This window comes from Leucoraja erinacea, chromosome 6 (assembly GCF_028641065.1).
Source record: "Leucoraja erinacea ecotype New England chromosome 6, Leri_hhj_1, whole genome shotgun sequence".
Classification (NCBI taxonomy): Eukaryota; Metazoa; Chordata; class Chondrichthyes; order Rajiformes; family Rajidae; genus Leucoraja; species Leucoraja erinaceus.
The window spans coordinates 54,951,687-54,973,307 of NC_073382.1; the positions used below are offsets into that span (position 1 = coordinate 54,951,687).

Here is a 21,621-nt window from a genome sequence, read left to right on the forward strand (position 1 = left end):
GGCCTCCACAGCCTTCTTTGACAAAGAATTCCACAGATTCACCACCCTCCGAGTAAAGAAATTTTGCCTCATCTCCTTCCAAAAGAACGTCATTTAATTCTGAGACTATGACTTCTAGTCCTAGCCTCTCACACTAGTGGAAACATCCTCTCCACAGCAACACTATCCAAGCCTTCCACTATTATGTATGTTTCAATGAGGTCCCCCCTCATTCTTCTAAACTCCAGCGAGTACAGGCCCAGTGCCAGTAAACACTCACCATAGGTTAACCTACTCCTTCCTGGGATCATTCTTATAACCCTCCTCTGGACACTCCCCAGAGCCAGCACATCCATCCTCAGATATGGCGCCCAAAATTGCTCGCAATATTCCAAACGCGGCCTTTCCAGCGCCTTATAGAGCCTCAGCATTACATCCCTGTTTTTGTATACAAGCCCGTTTGAAAAAAAAGCTAGCATTTGCTTTTGTTACTACCAATTCGACTTGCAGATTAACTTTTTGGAAATCCCGCACCAGCACTCCCAAGTCCCTTTGCACCTCCGATTTCTGGATTCTCACCCCATTTAGAAAATAGTCCACACCTTTATTCCTACTACCAAAATGCATGATTCCACACTTTGCTACACTATAGCTTGTAGATTCCCAGTAGGGAAAAAATCAGCAAGATCAGAAAGTGCTCCAGTCAAAAGCTGATGAAACTTATTGCTTTGGTCATTACTCATGAAATCATTCTCGAGGTTACCTGGAAAATGAATTTTCTTGCGCAACTTATAAAAGATTACCTTATTAGAGCATCTATAGAATCTTGTACATCGCTGTTTGATAATGTCAAAAACATTACATTAGAGGAAGCTAGGAGCAACTCCCTCAGTATTGGTCGCCATCTATTTTTATCAACTCCTGAGACATTTGATGAACTAAGATATCCCTGCAGAATACAAAAAATGATTTAGACAAATACAAAGTCTGTAATGCAAAAGCATTACATTTTCTAATACTGTATTGCGAGGTGGGGGGTGAGTGTTGATAGATGGGGGGTGGGGGGGTGTGGGGTCGGGAGGTGGGGGGTGAGGGCTGGGAGATATGAGGGCATGGGGGTTTGGAGGTTGGGGGTGAGGGTTGGGAGAGCAGGGGGTAAGGATTGGGAGGTAGGAGGCGGTGAGGGCTGGGTAGGACTAAGGGGTTGGGGGCTGGGTAGGGTGTGAGGGCTGGAGGTAGGGGCATGTGAGGGCTGGGAGGTAGGAGCGGGTGAGGGCTCGAGGTAGGAGCATGCGATGACTGGGTCGGAGGGGGTGAAGATTGGAGGAGGGGGGGGGGGGGGGGGGTGGCTGGGGCACTGGGGGGTCTGAAGGTTAAGGGCAGAGTCCGGGGGGAAGGGGTGGCTGGGCACTGGGGGTCTGAAGGTTAAGGGCAGAGTCCAGGGGCAAGGGGTGGCTGGGCATTGGGGTTAAGGGCTGTGGGGTAGAGGGGTGTGGGTGGGAATAAAGAGTTGAGGGTCTGGGCCCAGTTGGTGGGGTGGGTGAGGGTGAGTAGCGCAGGTGGTTGGTGAGTGGGTGAGATGGATGGGTGCGGGCCTGGGGAGGAGAGTGAGAACTGGGCCCAGGGAGGTGAGGGCTGGGTCGTAGGGGTGAGGACTGGGGGGTGGCCCAGGTAGTTGAGTTGTGGGGTGGGGCATGGTGATGGAACAAGGTGGTCAAATGTGTGACTAGGCTACATATAAAAGGGGAGAATAAGTGTTCGGCACGGACTAGAAGGGCCGAGATGGCCTGTTTCCGTGCTGTAATTGTTATAAGGTTATATTGCATACCAATATTCCGAACAGGAAAAAGGATCTCAGCATTTTTGCTGCTTTCCTGAGTTTAATATACAGTGAATACTAAGGGAAAGCATTTGGTATAGTATTGTTAGCTACCTTGGCCAATTTTTGAACTATCAATAACTTTTAAAGCAGGCTTTCTCTAAAAATGTAAGAACTGAGAAAAAGATTTATATAAAACAGAAGAAGCTGTATAAATGATCTCCCGAAAAAATTGAGAAAGATACCTTCAATGTTTGTACCAGACAAGTGTTCCATTCCAAACTTCTGGAGAGAGCTCTTCTTTTCTCCGTATTCAAGCAGAAATTTACTGCTTCTTCAAGTTTCCCAAAAGAACAGTAGAATTCTACCAAGCGTATATTAGCATGTGGATCATCTGGTCTGGAATGTAGTTCAGACTGAATAAGTTCAAACAGTTGTGAATGGTCCAATTGTCCCTTTGAGCTCAGTAACTTTTCCTTCAGGAAAAAAAAACCAAAATAAGACGTGATTGCAGATGCTGATTCTCTGTGCAGTTTTTTTTAATAGAAATAATTCACAATCTAAAACCAGTATTAGTTAGAATGGTATAAGATGAAGAATTACATTCTAATATATCAAGTGTACCAGGCACGTGCCATGATTAATTTATTCAGGGAAGTCAGACAGTCGGTTTAAAAAAAAACATAAACCGCGCATGCGCAGATTGTTCTCTCTGTAAAAGTAAAAAATAAAAATAAAGACAGTAACAATTCAATTTGCCCAAGGCTTCCAAGTCTCCTTTATTCTGAATTACTGAATGGGTTGGAGGGGGGTGAAGGGTGATGGCAGGTGGAGAGATGGTGGGAAAAACGGGAGCACAGGGAAAAGTTGAATCAGTTGTCATCTTATGTCATGACAACACTTGTTCAAGGGACCAATTGGGGGGAGAGTTCCTTTCACAGCATGTGGAGTCTACCCAGGGGTAAAGTTGCTGGGAGGGCAGGAGTGCTGAGAACGAGGGGGTCGGGGATAATGCCAGTAACTCACTCACCACTGCTGCAGCGCTCCAGGCGCGGAGCCACCGCATTGTAGCCGGGGATAGAAGCAGCTCGGGTGGCTGCGAGAGGCCGCCGGGACCCGACAGCAGAACTGGCTGCCACCTTGGCGCCTTCTGCCAGCCTGCTCACCTCTGGCAGTGCTCTCCGTCTATACACCTCTCATCTGCCGCTCGCCGACTTCGCTCATGTCACCGTTTCCCACAAATCCTTAAATTCCCACAGCCGAGTAACCTCAATCACGCTGTCGGAATTTAAGGATTTGCGGGAAGCTACTTCTCCCCTCATCCGCCCCCCCCCGCTTCAATGCGGTGGCTCCGTGCAAAGAGCGTCGCAAGTGGGTTACTGGCCCCGACCCCCCCCTTCACAATGCTCTTGCCCTCCCCGCAACTTTACTCCGGGCCAGACTCCTCAAATGCTGTGAAAGGGACTCCCCCCACCCCCTTGTGCAGTACAGCAAAGGCAGAATTTCAGCTGTCTTCAGCCCCGCTTGTCATTGACGGCTTGAAGCAACGCTGATGGCACGTGGGCTGCACAGACCTTCGCGTGTTGCAAGTGCTGCGGATGAAAGGCACGGAGAATTATGCCTACCTAAGAGATCGATCTCGTAGATAGGCAGAATTCTCCCATGCCTTTACTATTTATATTCAGTAATTACCATTTTACAATTTTAGTCAGGGCACGCAGTGCCTTCCTTGCCTACCCTGACGGCACGTGCCTGAAGTGTACATTCAAGTGTACATTACAGGTTATAAAATAGACGACTAATTGCATTGCATTACCTGCCTTCATTATCAGTAATTTGTCAAGCAGGACCATACTGCTATAACGAATTAAGACTGACTAGACCAGACCCACGAGACCAGACTACACCCACTAGAGGGAGATCTACAATAATTATAGGCAGTGAATGAGGTGCTTGAGGCATATAAAGAATGTAATACGAATCTTAAGAAATAAATTATAAAAGCTAAAAGATATGAGGTTGCTTTGGCAAATAAGATGAAAGTAAATCCAAAGGGTTTCTACAGCTATATTAATAGCAAACGGATAATGATGAATAAAATTGGTCCATTAGAGAGACAGAGTGGACAGCTATCTGCAGAGCCAAAAGAGATGGGGGAGATATTGAACAATTTATTTTCTTCGGTATTCACCAAGGAGAAGGATATTGAATTATGTGAGGTAAGAGAAACAAGTAGAGTAGCTATGGATACTATGAGATTAAAAGAAAAAGAAGTACTGACACTTTTGAAAAATATAACAGTGGATAAGTCTCCAGGTCCTACCAGGATATTCCCTAGGACATCGAGGGAACTTAGTGTAGAAATAGCAGGGGCTATGACAGAAATATTTCAAATGTCATTAGAAACTGGAATAGTGCCCGAGGATTGGCGTACTGCGCATGTTGTTCCATTGTTTAAAAAGGGTTCTAAGAGTACACCTAGCAATTATAGACCTGTTAGTTTGACTTCAGTGGTGGGCAAATTAATGGAAAAGATACTTAGAGATAATATATATAAGCATCTGGATAAACCGGGTCTGATTAGGAACAGTCAACATGGATTTGTGCCTGGAAGGTTATGTTTGACTAATCTTCTTGAATATTTTGAAGAGGTTACTAGGGAAATTGACGAGGGTAAAGCAGTGGATGTTGTCTATATGGACTTTAGTAAGGCCTTTGACAAGGTTCCCCATGGAAGGTTGGTTAAGAAGGTTCAATTGTTGGGTATTAATGCAGGAGTAGCAAGATGGATTCAACAGTGGCTGAATGGGAGACGCCAGAGAGTAATGGTGGATGGCTGTTTGTCAGGATGGAGGCAGGTGACTAGTGGGGTCCACTGTTGTTTGTCATGTACATCAATGATCTGGATGAAGGTGTGGTAAATTGGATTAGTAAGTATGCAGATTATACTAAGATAGGTGGTGTTGTGGATAAGTAAGATAATTAAGTAGATTTCCAAAGTCTACAGAGAGATTTAGGCCATTTGGAAGATGCCGCAGGGGGAGAGGGGTAGAGGGGTAGAGGGGTAGAGGGGGAGAGGGGTAGAGGGGGAGAGGGGGAGGGGGGGGGAGGGGGGGGGGGGAGAGAGGGGGAGAGGGGGAGGGGGAGGGGGAGGGGAGGAGAGCGGGAGAGAGAGAGAGGGAGAGGGGGGGAGAGAGGGAGAGGGGGGGGGGAGGGGGGGGAGAGAGAGGGAGAGGGGGAGAGAGGGAGAGAGGGAGAGGGAGAGGGGTAGAGAGAGGGGGGTAGAGAGAGTGGAGAGGGGTAGAGAGAGAGGAGAGGGGTAGAGAGGGAGGGGTTAGAGGGGGAGCGGTAGAGAGGGAGGGGTTAGAGGGGGAGCGGTAGAGAGGGAGGAGGTAGAGAGGGAGGGGTAGAGAGGGAGGGGGAGGGGTAGAGAGGGAGGGGGGGTAGAGAGGGAGAGGGGTAGAGAGGAGAGAGGAGGGTGAGGGAGGGGGAGTAGAGAGGGGGGGGGAGTAGAGTAGAGAGGAGGAGGGTGCGTAGAGAGGAGGAGGGTGAGGGGGGGGGGGGGGCAGAGAGGGAGGGGGGGGGATAGAGATTGAGGGGTGGGGGGGGCGCGTGGCGTCACATGGGAGGGCTGATCCCTGAATGCAATACTCGACCTCTAACCCATAGGTCCCAGTACTCACCACAGTGGTAGAGAGGGAAGGGGATAGAGAGGGAGAGGGAGGGGTAGAGAGGAAGGAGGGGCGGCACTCTAAACTTTTTTCTCCGTTGCTAGCCGGGCAACCTAGGCAGCTGTTTAGGTTGCCAAATGACAGTTTAGGTGGTCATCTAAGACGGCTTGCATGACGCGTGCTATAATGTGCTCGGACGAAGTTCGTACTTACCAATCGGAACTATGCTCAATGAAGCATTCACATGTTATTTCTGCTTCAAATAAAGTCACAAACTACACATATTCACCAATCAAAACATGATATATACCACAATGAAATGCAGCAAAATTGTAATACAGTGTCTCAGCTCTTTTTGTGTTGCAATGAATGCAATTTTTATTATTTCTTTCCACTTCCAAACAAAAATGTGGTTGGATTATTCAATGTATGATCAACCTCGGTGAGAACAAGCGCAGGCTTGACGATCGCTTCGCACACCTCCACTCAGTTCGCAATAACCAACCTGATCTCCCGGTGGCTCAGCACTTCAACTCCCCCTCCCATTCCGAATCCGACCTTTCAGTCCCAGGCCTTCTCCATGGCCATAGTGAGGCCTACCGCAAATTGGAGGAACAGCACCTCATATTTTGCTTGGGTAGTTTACACCACAGCTGTATGAACATTAGCTTCTCCAATTTCAGGTAGTCCTTGCTTTCTCCCTCGTTCCCCTCCAATTTCCAGCTCTCCCACAGCCTCTGCCTCTTCCTTTCTTTTTCCCACCCCCCAACCCCGACATCAGTCTGAAGCAGGGTCTCAACTCGAAACATCGCCTATTTCTTCACTCCATAGATGCTGCCTCACCCAAAGATTTTCTCCAGTGTTTTTGTCTACCAACGGGATCCCACCACTGGCCACATCTTCCCATCTCCGCCCGTCAGCTTTCCGCAGAGATCGCTCCCTCCGTAACTCCCTGGTCAATTCGTCCCTTCCCACCCAAACCACCCCCTCTTCTGGCATTTTCACTTGCAACCGCAGGAAATGCTACACTTGTCGCTTTACCTCCCCCCTCGACTCCATTCAAGGACCTAAGCAGTCTTTCCAGGTGCGGCAGAGGTTAACCTGCACCTCCTCCAATCTCATCCATTGCTCTAGGCGTCAGCTGCTCAACATCGGCGAGACCAAGTGTAAGCTTGGCAATTGCTTCGCCCAACACCTCTGCTTGGTTTGCAATAACCAACCTGATCTCCCGGTGGCTCAGCACTTCAACTCCCCCTCCCATTCCGAATCCGACCTTTCTGTCCTGGGCCTCCTCCATGGCCAGAGTGAGGCCCACCGTAAATTGGAGGAGCAGCACCTCATATTTCGCTTGGGCAGTTTACTCCCCAGTGGTATGAAAATTGACTTCTCCAATTTCAGGTAGTCCCTGCTTTCTCCTCCCCTTCCCAGCTCTCCCTCAGCCCACTGTCTCCTCCTCTTCCTTTCTTCTTCCCACCTCACCCCCACATCAGTCTGAAGAAGGATCTCGACTCGAAACATCGCCTATTTCCTTCACTCCATAGATGCTGCCTCACCTGCTGAGTTTCTGTCTACCAAGGATCTATGATATGATATATTAAACAATTGTTAACACAAAATTGTATGCTACTATTGTCCACTCAGTCATTTCATCTGAAAATACTTAAAAACTATTACTATGAAAAGTTAGTCATAAAATATTTCTCTTTACATAAAACGTCGCTTTTTAAAAAAAAAAAAGGACAATAGATTCTTAGCTGGAAGATCCCCCATCCAACTAAATGGCATAGTACTGTGTTGTCCATAAATCATCTTAAATGTGTGTATATACTGAATAACCCAGCAACTCATAATTGAAGACAAAACAAAGCAAATATCACCAGAATTAGATCAGCAGAAAAATATGGATGAAAGCTCCTGAATTCTGATTATCTTTCATTGTTTAGAGAAGCACAGTGCTTACCTTCAGTTTATAAATTATCCGATTACCAGGAAAATGCTTGGCTGCCCTCTCCAACCAGTAGTCAGCTCTTCCATCAATAAGGTTTCCATTATTGCACAGCAAATCAGCCACTTTCAGGATAATATCCTTCTGCATTGGGTTCAGTTCAACAACTCGCTGATAAGAAGGGACACGAGAATATAAAGACAATAAATCAAAAACTACCCATGCTTTATAAATAAACTGTTAGAAATTGTTGATGTCAGCATTTGAAAGCACAGGTGCAAATCCTTAAATTCAGATAAATAAACCTTGCAACAGGTTTAAAGCAGGAGGGAAAGAAACAAGTAGAACTTTAAAACATAGCTGTTTTTAATCTGTTATTCTTTATATGAGAACTTCAACTCTGAAGGTGACAAGTAGGAAGTCATTCCAGCAGTTACAACTATTCGTTCCAAATAATATACTGTCAAGACAAAGAGCATTGGAATGCAGAGAGAACAGCAGCCAAATGCCAATATTCACACTGAAACTTTTGACATGTAGCACGACATTTGAGATCTTGTAGAGTTAGTTTCATAATAAATTCACTGTTGTTTTAGTTTGATTATAATCCTATTATTTGCTTTGTTAATTTGATTATTTTAACTTTGGTGAAAATCATTTTGGGATGTTCAGTATGCAAAACTCTCCACAAGTACTGATTCAAATTATTTAGCAGATCTATTTCCTTACTTTCATTTAGAATATCATCATATTCAGCTTTTGAAAGCACCCACAATTCTTATAACTTTAATTGCAAAAAAACATATCTCTTTAAGTCCCTCTTTAGTCATCTGGTCATCTTTGTCTGTGTCAAGTTTCTCGCGGTGTGCTTTTAAAAAAAAAGCCCTTTGTGTTAGTTTTATGCTGTGCCTTATTTGGTTTTATTGGCAAGTAGCTACCCCTTTGAGGCAATAAATGGTTCTGAATTACATTAATCTAATTTTTGATTTATCTTTGATTTAACATCTCTCTATTTGCCCATCCTCAAACATCAAGGCTAATAATCACATGCTGTTATTTTTCCTTTAACTCTACACCTGCTACTTTCAGCTGCCAGTTGTAACCATCTTGTGGCCATGTCTAGCTATTGACCTACACATCAAATCCTTCAAGATGAATTTGACTGCATTTCATTCTTTCACACAATTGTTACTTGTGCTACGAATCCCAACCTGCATTTCTCTTATGTTTTACTTGCCCACTTCTCAAATATGAATTATTTTAATTTCAGATTTCCTATTGCCAGTACAATTTGACAACTACTTTCTTGCCTTTTGTTTGTACTTCTACTATTAATAACAAGTTATCTGGTCATCTTCCCTAACTAGCCTTTGTACTATCCTTTCTGCCAACACTGTTTAATATGGAGTGCATTCCAATAGTCCTGCTACCTTCTGTCCTAAAAATGGTGCCAGCATCACATGAAATCAAATCTTTTTACCCTTGCCATATGAAGACAGTTAATCCCAAGTCTTAGATATTAAAGATAAAAATATAACAGGCCATATTTGGGTGCCACTGCCTATTAAATACTTCGTCTATTTATGCAATCAAAAACGCTCAACGGCCCTATTCACCAGTGGATGATTTTTGACCAGCTATGAATTATTAATACTTACATCGGTGAGACTAAGAGCAGGCTTGGCGATCGCTTCGCCAAACACCTCCGCTCAGTTTGCAATAAACAACCTGACCTCCCGGGGTCTCAGCACTTCAACTCCCCCTCCCATTCCGAATCCGACATTTGTCCTGGGCCTCCGCCATTGTCAGAGTGAGGCCCAGCGCAAATTGGAGGAACAGCACCTCCTATTTCGCTTGGGTAGTTTACACCTAAGCGGTATGAACATTGACTTCTCCAATTTCAGGTGGTTCTTGATTTCTCCCTCCTTCCCCTCCACTTTCCAGCTCTCACACAAGCCCACTGTCTCCGCCTCTTTCTTTCTTTTTCCCGCGCCCCTCACATCAGTCTGAAGGGTCTCGACCCGAAACATCACCTATTCTTTCTCTCCATAGATGCTGCCTCACCTGCTGAGTTTCTCCAGCATTTTTGTCTACCTTCGATTTTTCCAGCATCTTCCGTTCATTCTTAAACATTTAAAATTCGCAGGTCACTTGCCAAGAACATTCCCACAATTAACATCTATAGTTAAGGAGTAATCAACCAATGACTCGTTTTTATATGTCTAACAATTAACAAACAAATGAATACATTGACTATTTGCATATTAAATCATACCTTATAACAACCAATGGCTTTTTCAATGTCACCTTCAGATTCATAAATCTGGCCAAGAAGTTTGTGTGCTTTTGGATCCCTTTCTTGTTCTTTTATGTATGCCGATACCTGCCTGCAGGAACATTTGGGAAAAAAAATATTTTTAAATTGAGCAATCATGAAGAAAGTAATCTACAATTTAAAATTCCAAAGTAGATATAAAAATTGAAGTACATGTACAATTGTAAAATATGCCGAGACACAAAGACCAGGGGTGTGGCACTAATTGGACGACTCTTTCGAAGGGAAAGCAGTATACATAATTTGTAGATTTTGTAGGAAAGAACTGCAGATGCTGGTTTAAATCGAAGGAGACACAAAATGCTTGAGTAACTCAGTGGGACAGGCAGCATATCTGGAGAGAAGGAATGGTGACGTTTCGGGTTGAGACCCTTCTTCAGACTGATGTCAGGGCAATGAGCCGTAGAGATAAAATGTAGTCGGAGACAGTAAGACTGGTAGGAGAACTGGGAAAGGGGAGGACGAGGAGAGAGAGGGAAAGCAAAGGCTGCTTGAAGTTACCCAAGCAAAATATGAGGTGCTGTTCCTCCAATTTGTGCTGACAATGGAGGAGGCCCAAGACAGAAAGGTCAGTGTGGGAATGGGAGGGAGAGTTAAAGTGTTGAGCAACCGGAAGACCAGGGCAGTTTAGGCGAACCTAGCGGAGGTATTCAGGGAAACGATCGCCGAGCCTGCATTTTGGTCTCGCCGATATACAGGAGTCCACACCTGGAAGAGAGGATACAGTATACGAGGTTGGAGGAGGTGCAAGTAAACCTCTGCCTCACCTGAAAAGACTGACGGGGTCCTTGGATGGAGTTGGGGGGGGGGTAAAGTGACAGATTTTGCATCTCCTAAGGTTGCAGGGGAAAGTACCTGGGGAGGGGGTGGTTTGGGTGGGAAGGGACGAGTTGAAGAAGGAGTTGCAGAGGGAATGGTCTCTGCAAAAAGCAAAAAGACATGGAAATGGGAAGATATGGCTAGTGGTGGGATCGCATTGGTGGTGGCCAAAATGTCAGAGGATTATGTGCTGTATGTGAAGGCTGATGGGGTAGAAGTTGAGGGCAAGGTGGACTCTGTCTTTGTTACGTATACAAATAAATTGTAGATTCATGTTCAAAGCCATATCGTACAGAAACAGGTACTTTGGCCCCCAATGTTCATGACGACCATCTCCAACGCTGATCAATTCTCCAAATTGCATCCGCAATGTAAATCGGTATCTGTGCTTAATATGTTTCAGGTCAGAAATAAAAGATATAAAATGGATACAGCGTTTTTGCGCACAATAGGGAAATCAAAAGGCAATCACAAATCAAATTATTTGAACTCTTTTATTTTGGTAAGCCAGATGTTTATTGCAGTAACAAACATCATCAAACTGACCAATAAGGGAGGTGCCATGATAGTCTGGCAAGCTGACCTCTGCCGCACTGAGGCATTCACTGACTCACAGGTCTCACAGACCAATTCTAATTTTATCACTTCCGGCTGTCTGCCCTACACAGCCTCCTACCTTATCGTTCCCCAGCCCTGCATGGCCCGGTTTAACCTTCTCCCCAAAATCCATAAATACAATTGCCCTGGCATACCCATTGGTTTTTCCTGGTCTTGTCACACTGAAATTATTTCCATGCACCTGAACTCCATCTAATCCCGGCTGGTCCAAGATAGCGGAGTCAGGGCATATGGGGAGAAGGCAGGAACGGGGTTCTGATTGTGGATGATCAGCCATGGTCACATTGAATGGCGGTGCTGGCTCGAAGGGCTGAATGGCCTACCCCTGCACTCCTGCAGCCTTGTAGAACTCATGGACTTCATTAACTTCACTACAAATTTCCATCCTGCACTCAAATTCGCTTGGACCATCTCCAACACCTCCCTCCCCTTTCTTGATCTCACCGTCTTCATCACAGGAGATGGACTATCGACTGACGTTTATTATAAACCTACTGACTCCCATGACTATCCAGACTACACCTTCCCATCTTGCTACCTTCAAAGACTCTATCCCCTACTCCTAATACCTCCGTCTACGCCGCACCGGCGCCCAAGATGAGTTGTTCCATACCAGGACATCTGAAATGTCCTCATTCTTTAGGAAACTGGGGTTCCCCTATTCTATCATAGATGAGGCCCTCAAACGTTCTTGTTCCTCCTACCACTAGTCGCAACATGGATAATGTCCCCCAAGTCCTTACCTTTCACCCCATCAGCCGTCTCATACAACACAATAATCCTCCGACATTTTTGCCACCTCCAATGGGATCTCACCACTAGTCACATCTTCCCATCTCCACATCTTTCCACCGAGACTGTTCCCTGCGTAACTCCTTGGTTAACTCATCCCTTCCCACCAAAATCACCCCCTCCCCAGGTACCTTCCCCTGTAACCGCAGGAGATGCAACACCTGTCCCAATACCTCCTCCCTCAACTCTGCCAGGGACCCCAACAGTCCTTTCAGGTTAGGCAGAGGTTCACTTGCATCTCCTCCAACCTCATATACTGTATCCGTTGTTCAAGGTGTGGATTCTTATACACTGGGCGAACATTTCGCAGAAAACATCTTAGCTCAGTCCGCCTGGACTTACTGATCTCCTGGTGCCAAACACTTTAATTCCCCTTCTCATTCCTGCACTGACCTCTCTGTCCTAGACCTCATCCATTGTCAGAGTGATGCTAAATGCAAATTGGAGGAACAGCATCTCATATTTCACTTGATAGGCACAAAATGCTGGATTAATCAGAAGGACTGGCAGCATCTCTGGAGAGAAGGAACCGGTGACCTTTTGGGTCTTAACCAGAAACGTCACCCATTCCTTCTATCCAGAGAGCTGCCTGTCCCGCTGAGCTACTCCAGCATTTTGTGTCTCCCTTGGTGTAAACCAGCATCTGCAGTTCCTTCCTACATCTTTCATATTTTGCTCGGACATCTTGCAACACTGCGGTATGAATACTGATTTCTCTAACTTCAAGTAACTCTCATTCCCTCCGTCCCTCCAACACTCAAGTTGTATCAGCATCAAAGTTGTCTTGCTGAGTCTCATTGTCTAACTCGTTTTCACCCAACACACAGCTACAATGGCCTGTTTATTTTATCATCGTAACTTTTCTGCATATCTTTTATTCATTTGTTCTATTTCTCTCGTTTCCCTTTCCCGACCCTCAGTCGGAAAAAGTGTCTCGACCCAAAACGTCACCTATTCCTTTTCGACAGGGTTGCTGTCTGACCCAGTGAGTTACTCCAGCTTTTTGTGTCTAGCATTAGAATATAATCTCCTTTAAACTCTTTGAGCTTGTTCCAAAATTCAATTAGGCCATCTGCAGTTTAACTTTATAATAATTCTGTCCAATTATATGGAGGGCATATTTATAATTTACTTTGCTGAAACTGACTTTAGACTTTTCTTTAGGAAACAGGCCCTTCGGCTGACCAAATCAACGACAACCAGCAATCACCCCCGTACACTAGCACTATCCTACACACTATGGGCAATTTACAATTTTACAGAAGCCAACAAACATACAAACCAAAACTGTATGTCTTTGGAGTGTGGAAGGAAATCGGAGAAAACCCAGGCAGTCACAGAGAGAATGTACAGACAGTACGCATAGTCAGGATTGAACCCAGGTCTTGGTGTTATCAGGCAGCAACTCGACCGATGCGCCACTGTGCCCCTAGAACAGTGCTTTTGACATAATTAGAAATTATAGCAGAACAGCAAATAGCATTATTTACCACCCCCTATCCAAATTTTGGATATGTTGTATCTCTTTTGCAAGATGGCTTCATTAAAGCATTTTGTTGATGTTCCTTTGTATCTGCCTGGACAATTGCTGCAAACTAACAGTGACAATGTATGGGACCACATCCACTATAATATCAGTAAAACATCAAGAACTAAAGCTCATTTAACACTGCCCTTCTATCCCATGTGATTGTGTTCAGTAAAGGTACTTTCATGTTTGTTAGTACATACTCATCAACACAGGTTCGTGAAAGAAAAACTAATTGGAACAGATCCACAATTCTTAGTGTTAAGTCTTTTGCTTTTCATAGGGTATAATAATATTGATGAATACAGATGCAATACAAATAATGTGTCTCGTTAAGGTTGGCCACAACGGATCTACTCCCATCTATTAGAATCATTACACTATAGTCAAGAAAGCACGTCAATGCCTCGACATCATCAGAAGACAACTAAGGAAATTAATTGTTTCTCCAATTACTCTTAGCAATATCTGTATCTGCACCATGAAAGCACCTGATCGGAATGAATCACAGGGATAGTCATACCGGGTGGAAACAGGCCCTTCGCCCCACTGCATCCATATCGACCAACGATCACTCGTACACTAGTTCTATCCTACACACCAGTGACAATTTACAAAAGCCAATTAACCCACAAACCAGCACGTCTTCAGAAAATGAGAGGAAACCAGTGCACCCCAGAGGAAACTCACACAGTCACAAGGAGAATGTACAAACTCCTTACAGAATCGTACTGGCTCTGTAAGGCAACAACGTGAATTGGCCAAGATTGACTGGCAATTAATTCTAAAAGGGTTGACGGTGGATATGCAATGGAAGACATTTAAATACTGCATGGATGAACTACAAAAATTGTTCATCCCAGTTTGGCAAAAGAATAAATCAGGGAAGGTAGTACACCCATGGATAACAAGGGAAATCAGGGATAGTATCAAAGCGAAGGATGATGCGTACAAATTAGCTAGAAAAAGCAGCGTTCCGGAGGACTGGGAGAAATTCAAAGACCAGCAGAGGAGGACAAAGGGCTTAATTAGGAAAGGAAAAATAGATTATGAAAGAAAACTGGCAGGGAACATAAAAACTGACTGCAAAAGTTTTTATAGATATGTGAAAAGAAAGAGATTAGTTAAAACAAATGTAGGTCCCTTGAAGTCAGAAACAGGTGAGTTGATCATGGGGAACAAGGATATGGCGGACCAATTGAATAACTACTTTGGTTCCGTCTTCACTAAGGAAGACATAAATAATTTGCCGGAAATAGCAGGGGACCGCGGGTCAAAAGAGTTGGAGGAATTGAGTGAAATCCAGGTTAGCCGGGAAGTGGTGTTGGGTAAATTGAATGGATTAAAGGCCGATAAATCCCCAGGGCCAGATAGGCTGCATCCCAGAGTACTTAAGGAAGTAGCTCCAGAAATAGTGGATGCATTAGTAATAATCTTTCAAAACTCTTTAGAATCTGGAGTAGTTCCTGAAGATTGGTGGGTAGCAAACGTAACCCCACTTTTTAAGAAGGGAGGGAGAGAGAAAATGGGGAATTACAGACCAGTTAGTCTAACATCGGTAGTGGGGAAACTGCTAGAGTCAGTTATTAAAGATGGGATAGCAGCACATTTGGAAAGTGGTGAAATCATTGGACAAAGTCAGCATGGATTTACGAAAGGTAAATCATGTCTGGCGAATCTTATAGAATTTTACGAGGATGTAACTAGTAGCGTGGATAGGGGAGAACCAGTGGATGTGGTGTATCTGGACTTCCAGAAGGCTTTCGACAAGGTCCCACATAAGAGATTAGTATACAAAGTTAAAGCACACGGCATTGGGGGTTCAGTATTGATGTGGATAGAGAACTGGCTGGCAAACAGGAAGCAAAGAGTAGGAGTAAACGGGTCCTTTTCACAATGGCAGGCAGTGACTAGTGGGGTACCCCAAGGCTCAGTACTGGGACCCCAGCTATTTACAATATATATTAATGATCTGGATGAGGGAATTGAAGGCAATATCTCCAAGTTTGCGGATGACACTAAGCTGGGGGGCAGTGTTAGCTGTGAGGAGGATGCTAGGAGACTGCAAGGTGACTTGGATAGGCTGTGTGAGTGGGCAAATGTTTGGCAGATGCAGTATAATGTGGATAAATGTGAGGTTATCCATTTTGGTGGCAAAAACGGGAAAGCAGACTATTATCTAAATGGTGGCCGATTGGGAAAGGGGGAGATGCAGAGAGACCTGGGTGTCATGGTACACCAGTCATTGAAGGTAGGCATGCAGGTGCAGCAGGCAGTAAAGAAAGTGAATGGTATGTTAGCTTTCATTGCAAAAGGATTTGAGTATAGGAGCAGGGAGGTTCTACTGCAGCTGTACAGGGTCTTGGTGAGACCACACCTGGAGTATTGCGTACAGTTTTGGTCTCCAAATCTGAGGAAGGACATTATTGCCATAGAGGGAGTGCAGAGACGGTTCACCAGACTGATTCCTGGGATGTCAGGACTGTCTTATGAAGTAAGGCTGGATAGACTTGGTTTATACTCTCTAGAATTTAGAAGATTGAGAGGGGATCTTATAGAAACTTACAAAATTCTTAAGGGGTTGGACAGGCTAGATGCAGGAAGATTGTTCCCGATGTTAGGGAAGTCCAGGACAAGGGGTCACAGCTTAAGGATAAGGGGGAAATCCTTTAAAACCGAGATAAGAACATTTTTCACACAGAGAGTGGTGAATCTCTGGAACTCCATGCCACAGAATGTAGTTGAGGCCAGTTCATTGGCTATATTTAAGAGGGAGTTAGATGTGGCCCTTGTGGCTAAGGGGATCAGGGGGTATGGAGAGAAGGCAGGTACGGGATACTGAAATGGATGATCAGCCATGATCATATTGAATGGCGGTGCAGGCTCGAAGGGCCGAATGGCCTGCACCTGCACCTAATTTCTATGTTTCTAACTCTACCACTGTGTTGCAGTGTTGTTACTGTAGCCAATACTGTAGTCATACTTTCTTCTCCCCTTTCCTATTGGGCAGAAGCATGTAACACCAGATTCAAGAACAGTCTCTCACTGCTGTTATTAACTTTTGAATAGAGCTCTTGCATGTTAAGATTGAATTCCCAAAGTCCCAATCTACCTCATTGCGCTCCTTATATTATTTTTCCATCTGCACTTTCTCTGAAGCTGCAATGCTATTTCTTCGAAGATTGACACAAAATGTTGGGAGTAACTAAGCAGGGGACGCAGCATCTCTGGAGACATGGAATGGGTGATGTTTCGGGTCTCGACCCTTCTTCAGATGTCTCGACCCAAAACGTCACCCATTCCTTCTCTCCAGAGATGCTGCCTGTCCTGCTGTTACATCAGCATTGTGTCTATCTTCAGTGTAAACCTGCATCTGCACTTCCTTCCTACACACAATATTCTTCACTTTGTTTACTTACGCTTTTGCACTACCTATTATACTCATGTGCAATATGGTTGCATTAATTGCCAGAAAACCATTTTTCACTGTAACTCGGTACACATGACAATAAACAAATGCAAAACCGTGTGCATGAACTGTCTTGGTTGCAAGTAAAGACTTTGAGCTTTTTGCACTAGTATTAGTGATTTCAATTTATTGTTTTTTGTTTACAATAACTACATGTCTTATATTTAGAGACCAGTTATGCTGCTGCAAGTAAACATTGAATTGTTCCGTTGTCGGTACATACGAGTTAACCACTCTTGAAGTGGTTGATGGCTAGGAAGAAATTTAGATGTCAGGCTGGCAAAAATGAAAATCAATTCATCCTGACAATGCATTTAGAGAAGACAAACAGGACACAGAAATGAACAATCGGATAATGCAGATGATGAAGGGATCCACACCAGAAATTAAATCATAAATGGCACAGGATGTAGTCTCTTGCCCAGAGTAGGTGAATCGAAGACCAGAGGACATAGGTTTAAGGTGAACAGAAAAAGATTTAATAGGAATCTGAGGGATAACCTTTTTATATAAAGTGTGGTGGGTGTATGGAACAAGCTGCCAGAGGAGGTAGTTGAGGCTGGGACTACGATATACGATACATATCCCTTGAACTATTCCAATGTTAGACAAGTACATGGATAGGATAGGTTTGGAGTGATATGGACCAAATACGGGCAGAAGGGACTAGTGTAGCTGGGACAACTTGGCAGATGTAGGCAAGTTGGGACAAAGGACCGGTTTCCCCACTGTATCACTCTATGGCATGTCAGCATCCAGCCCTTCAAGCCTGCTCCAGCTTTCATTAAGATCATCATCCAATCACGATGACTCAACCTTCCCACTCTTCTGGAGTCGAGTGGTTCAAAGATTTACTAGTCTCTGAATGAAGATATCCTCACCTCAACCCAAAATAACCTGCCTCAAATTCCAGGTCTGCTGCCCCAGTCAGGGAAACACCTTGCATCCAGTCCGTCAAAAGCTTGTAAACATTGTACATTTCATTGGGATCTACTCGAATTCTATCAAGTCTCTGAATGAGTAGATAAGATAGTTAAATACAGAAGAACCAAGCAAGAACCATGCAAACTCAGGTCACATCAAGGATACTGTGATAGACACAAAATGCTGGAGTAACTCAGCAGGCCAGGCAGCATCTTTGGAGAGAAGGAATGGGTGACGTTTCGGGTCAAGACCCTTCATCAGACAGAGAATCAAGGGAGAGGAAGTACAGAGATAACGACGTGCAAGGTGTGAGAATAAGACATCAAAGGGGATGTTCAAAGAACAATCACTGTCAGCTAGGAACAACAAAGGTAACAACAGATAAAATGTAAGGTACACAAAAAAGCTGGAGAAACTCAGCGGGTGCAGCAGCATCTATGGAGCGAAGGAAATAGGCAACATTTCGGGCCGAAACCCTTCTTCAGACTGATAGGGGGTGGCGAGGAGAAGGAAGGAAAAGGATAAAATGTAATCAGGGACAGTCAGACTGGTCTCACTGTAGAGCCACAATGATAATTTAACACTTGGATGTTGAAGCCAGATAATGGCAGAATATATATTTGTGATTTCTCCTTCATGGTTAATAACCATTAAACCAGACTATCACACAAATCACTGAAACATTCAAACACATTTTAAAAGTATACAGCAAGTATCATAGCCTTTGTTTGGGCTGACATAAAAACTAAGCTAAATAGTCTGTGCAATATGACAATTTTACAAGCATTACATTAGGGCTTTCCCAGTGAAAAGTGGACTGTAAAAGATGAGAAATACTTTACCTCTTTGCAAGTTCATATTCTTTGGCTTCGTAGTAGAGTTTTGCAAACAAAAATCCTTTGAGTGATTTCTAAAGCAGAGTAAAATAAATTTTAGCCAAATGTTTTTTTAATATATAAGAATCCATCCATCCAAAGGTCTAGTCACAAAACATTTCAGCAGAAAATTAAAACTGCAGACAAATTAAGGTCTAAAAGTAGATGTACTGCAGCTAAGTAAGTAGTTATTATGCAAGGTAAATCAGTTCTGGGAACAAGGGGGAGCAAATCGAAACTAATGCCAACTAAACTTTAGTGTGAAATAACTTACGGAAGTAGATTACTACTGTTGAAAAAAGTCTATAAGCATACAAAAACACCGATACAGATGTAGCCTTCAGTGCTGCTCTGACCAACAGTAAATCCGACGTCTAACCTAATTACCAACTGCTGAGTTTAATGAAAGTGTGGTGCTGAAAGCACGGCCCAACTCCAGCCTGCGAGCCCCAGGCAAGGCCCACCAGCCCCGGCCTCAGCCAGAGCCACAGCCTGCAACGCCCGCTGCCCCGCCGCCGTTGATGCCGCGAATGGGCGGCAGCCCGATGGCGGCTCCCCGGACACTCACCTCGCGGGGCGAGAGCGGCTTGGCGCCCTGCACTGAGGCGATGTACTTCTCCACCTCATCCTTGCTGCGTATCATGTTTGCGGGGCAGCTTCGGGCGCCGTGTGCTCAATCCACCAGTCGGTCGGTCGGTCGGCCTCGGCCGCCGCCGCTCTCCGTTCTCCGCTCTCCGCCCTCGCAGCGCAGCGCGCACAGTCGCGAGCAAAGATCTTTGGTCGCGAGCGCCCGTTCGGCCGATCAGCGCGAGACCCAACGACTCGTCCGCCGCCCCTCCGCGCGTGCGCACAGACGCCCCCTCCCCGTCCGCTCCCGTGCTGACGTCATAAGGAGCCCTGACGTCGGCGCCGTCGCGGGACTTCCATTCAAACCTCTCGCGAGGCTTCACGAACAGGGCCGCAGTGGCTCATGGAGTGATACAGCGTGGAACCAGGCCCTTCGGCCCAAAGATCCTATACCAAAGCAAGATGGGTTACTCTCACGCAAACGTGAGGTACGCTCATGGGCGGATTCATGGGTGATTATAGGACACATTTTAGCAACCTGACTCCGCCATCTTGTTCCGCTTTCTTGCTCCCGCCAAAGATTGGATCCGCAGCGAGGAGAAGGAGTGCGGGGCCCGGGGCAGCGGGGAGAGAAGGAGTGCGGGGTCCGGGGCAGCGGGGAGAAGGAGTGCGGGGCCCGGGGCGGCGAGGAGGGGGGACATTGTAGTAAGGGGGCAGGCGAGAGAGTGCCGGGGGGGATAAGGCCTAGTGTGTGTGAAGTTGCAGGGAGGTTTACAATGTTTCTTATTTACAATGTTTCTTATTTAATGTCCCTTGTCTAGTCTGAAATAAAGTTCATTATTGGATTAGAAGAAATATAATTGTGTGTGTTATATACGTTTATATAATTTTCATGTATGTGTGTTTATAAACATTTTATTCTTTAACAAGAATCAACAGAATTATGAACTAACAGAATTATGAATCTAACCCTATATCACGCACAAAAAGTCCCCCCCCGTCAATCATCCTGCAAGTCGGGTCGATTCCCGTTACTACAAAATCAACTCAAACACTGCTTGTGAGCCATTTAAAAAGAAATGATTTAAAAAACTTTAAAAAAGACAATTACCAGAATCAAATTTTATTCTTGACAAGAAGTTTGAACTGACAGATTTATGAATCTGACCCACACAAACTGTTGCCCCGCAACATTGATTACAGTGCGAGTCGGGTCGGGTTAGGTAGGCTCAGGTTGCTAAAATGGGCGTGGAAAAATGCCCATGATCCCCTCCATAGCGTACTACACGTCAGTCCATTGCATTTAGCAGGAGTAGCCTATCTTGCTTTGCTATAGGATCTTTGCTTCGGCCCAACTTGCCCCCACCGGCCAACAATGGTCTATCTACACGTGTCCCCAGCTGCCCACGTCTGGTCCATATCCCTCCAAACTTGCCCCCACCGGCCAACAATGCTCCATCTACACGTGTCCCAGCTGCCCACGTCTGGTCCATATCCCTCCAAACTTGCCCCCACCGGCCAACAATGCTCCATCTACACGTGTCCCAGCTGCCCACGTTTGGTCCATATCCCTCCAAACTTGCCCCCACCGGCCAACAATGCTCCATCTACACGTGTCCCAGCTGCCCACGTTTGGTCCATATCCCTCCAAACTTGCCCTATCCATGTACCTGTGTAATTGTTTCTTAAATGTTGGAATAGTCACTGCCTCAACTACCTCCGCTGGCAGCTTGTTCCATACACCCACCACCCTTTGCACGAACTCTACCTCGTCGATCGTTTCGCTGAACACCACTCAGTCGCCTAAACCTACCTGATTTCCCGGTTGCTAAACACTTTAACTCCCTCTCCCATTCTCACACTGACCTTTCTGTCCAAGTATAATCTCTCTTGTAGTGTCACGTCGCTGCCTCAAAAAGGCTGGCAGCATCATCAAGGACCCACACCATCCTGGCCACACACTCATCTCCCTGCTACCTTCAGGTAGAAGGTACAGGAGCCTGAAGACTGCAACGACCAGGTTCAGGAATAGCTACTTCCCCACAGCCATCAGGCTATTAAACTTGGCTTGGACAAAACTCTGAATATAAATAGCCCATTATGTGTTATTTGCACTTTATCTGTTTATTTATTCATGTGTGTATATATTTATATAATGGTATATGGACACAGTGATCTGTTTTGTAGTCAATGCCTACTATGTTCTGTTGTGCTGAAGCAATGCAAGAATTTCATTGTTCTATCAGGGACACATGACAATAAACTCACTTGACTTGACGA

The 21,621-nt window shown here is 45.1% G+C and overlaps 1 protein-coding gene across 1 annotated transcript in view; it reads right to left on the bottom strand.

Moving 5' to 3' along the window:
* Positions 1–19,637, bottom strand: part of ranbp2 (RAN binding protein 2) — a 68,540-nt gene extending 48,903 nt beyond the window's left edge. Inside the window, exons 1-6 of the mRNA XM_055637091.1 lie at positions 19,343–19,637; positions 18,742–18,809; positions 9,690–9,801; positions 7,430–7,585; positions 2,044–2,274; positions 783–928 (exon numbers count right to left, since the gene is read on the bottom strand). Of these exons, the coding sequence (XP_055493066.1) occupies positions 783–928; positions 2,044–2,274; positions 7,430–7,585; positions 9,690–9,801; positions 18,742–18,809; positions 19,343–19,417 (788 nt within the window). The 5' untranslated portion in view covers positions 19,418–19,637. The remainder of the gene's footprint in view (positions 1–782; positions 929–2,043; positions 2,275–7,429; positions 7,586–9,689; positions 9,802–18,741; positions 18,810–19,342) is intronic.
* Positions 19,638–21,621: the final 1,984 nt, after the last annotated feature.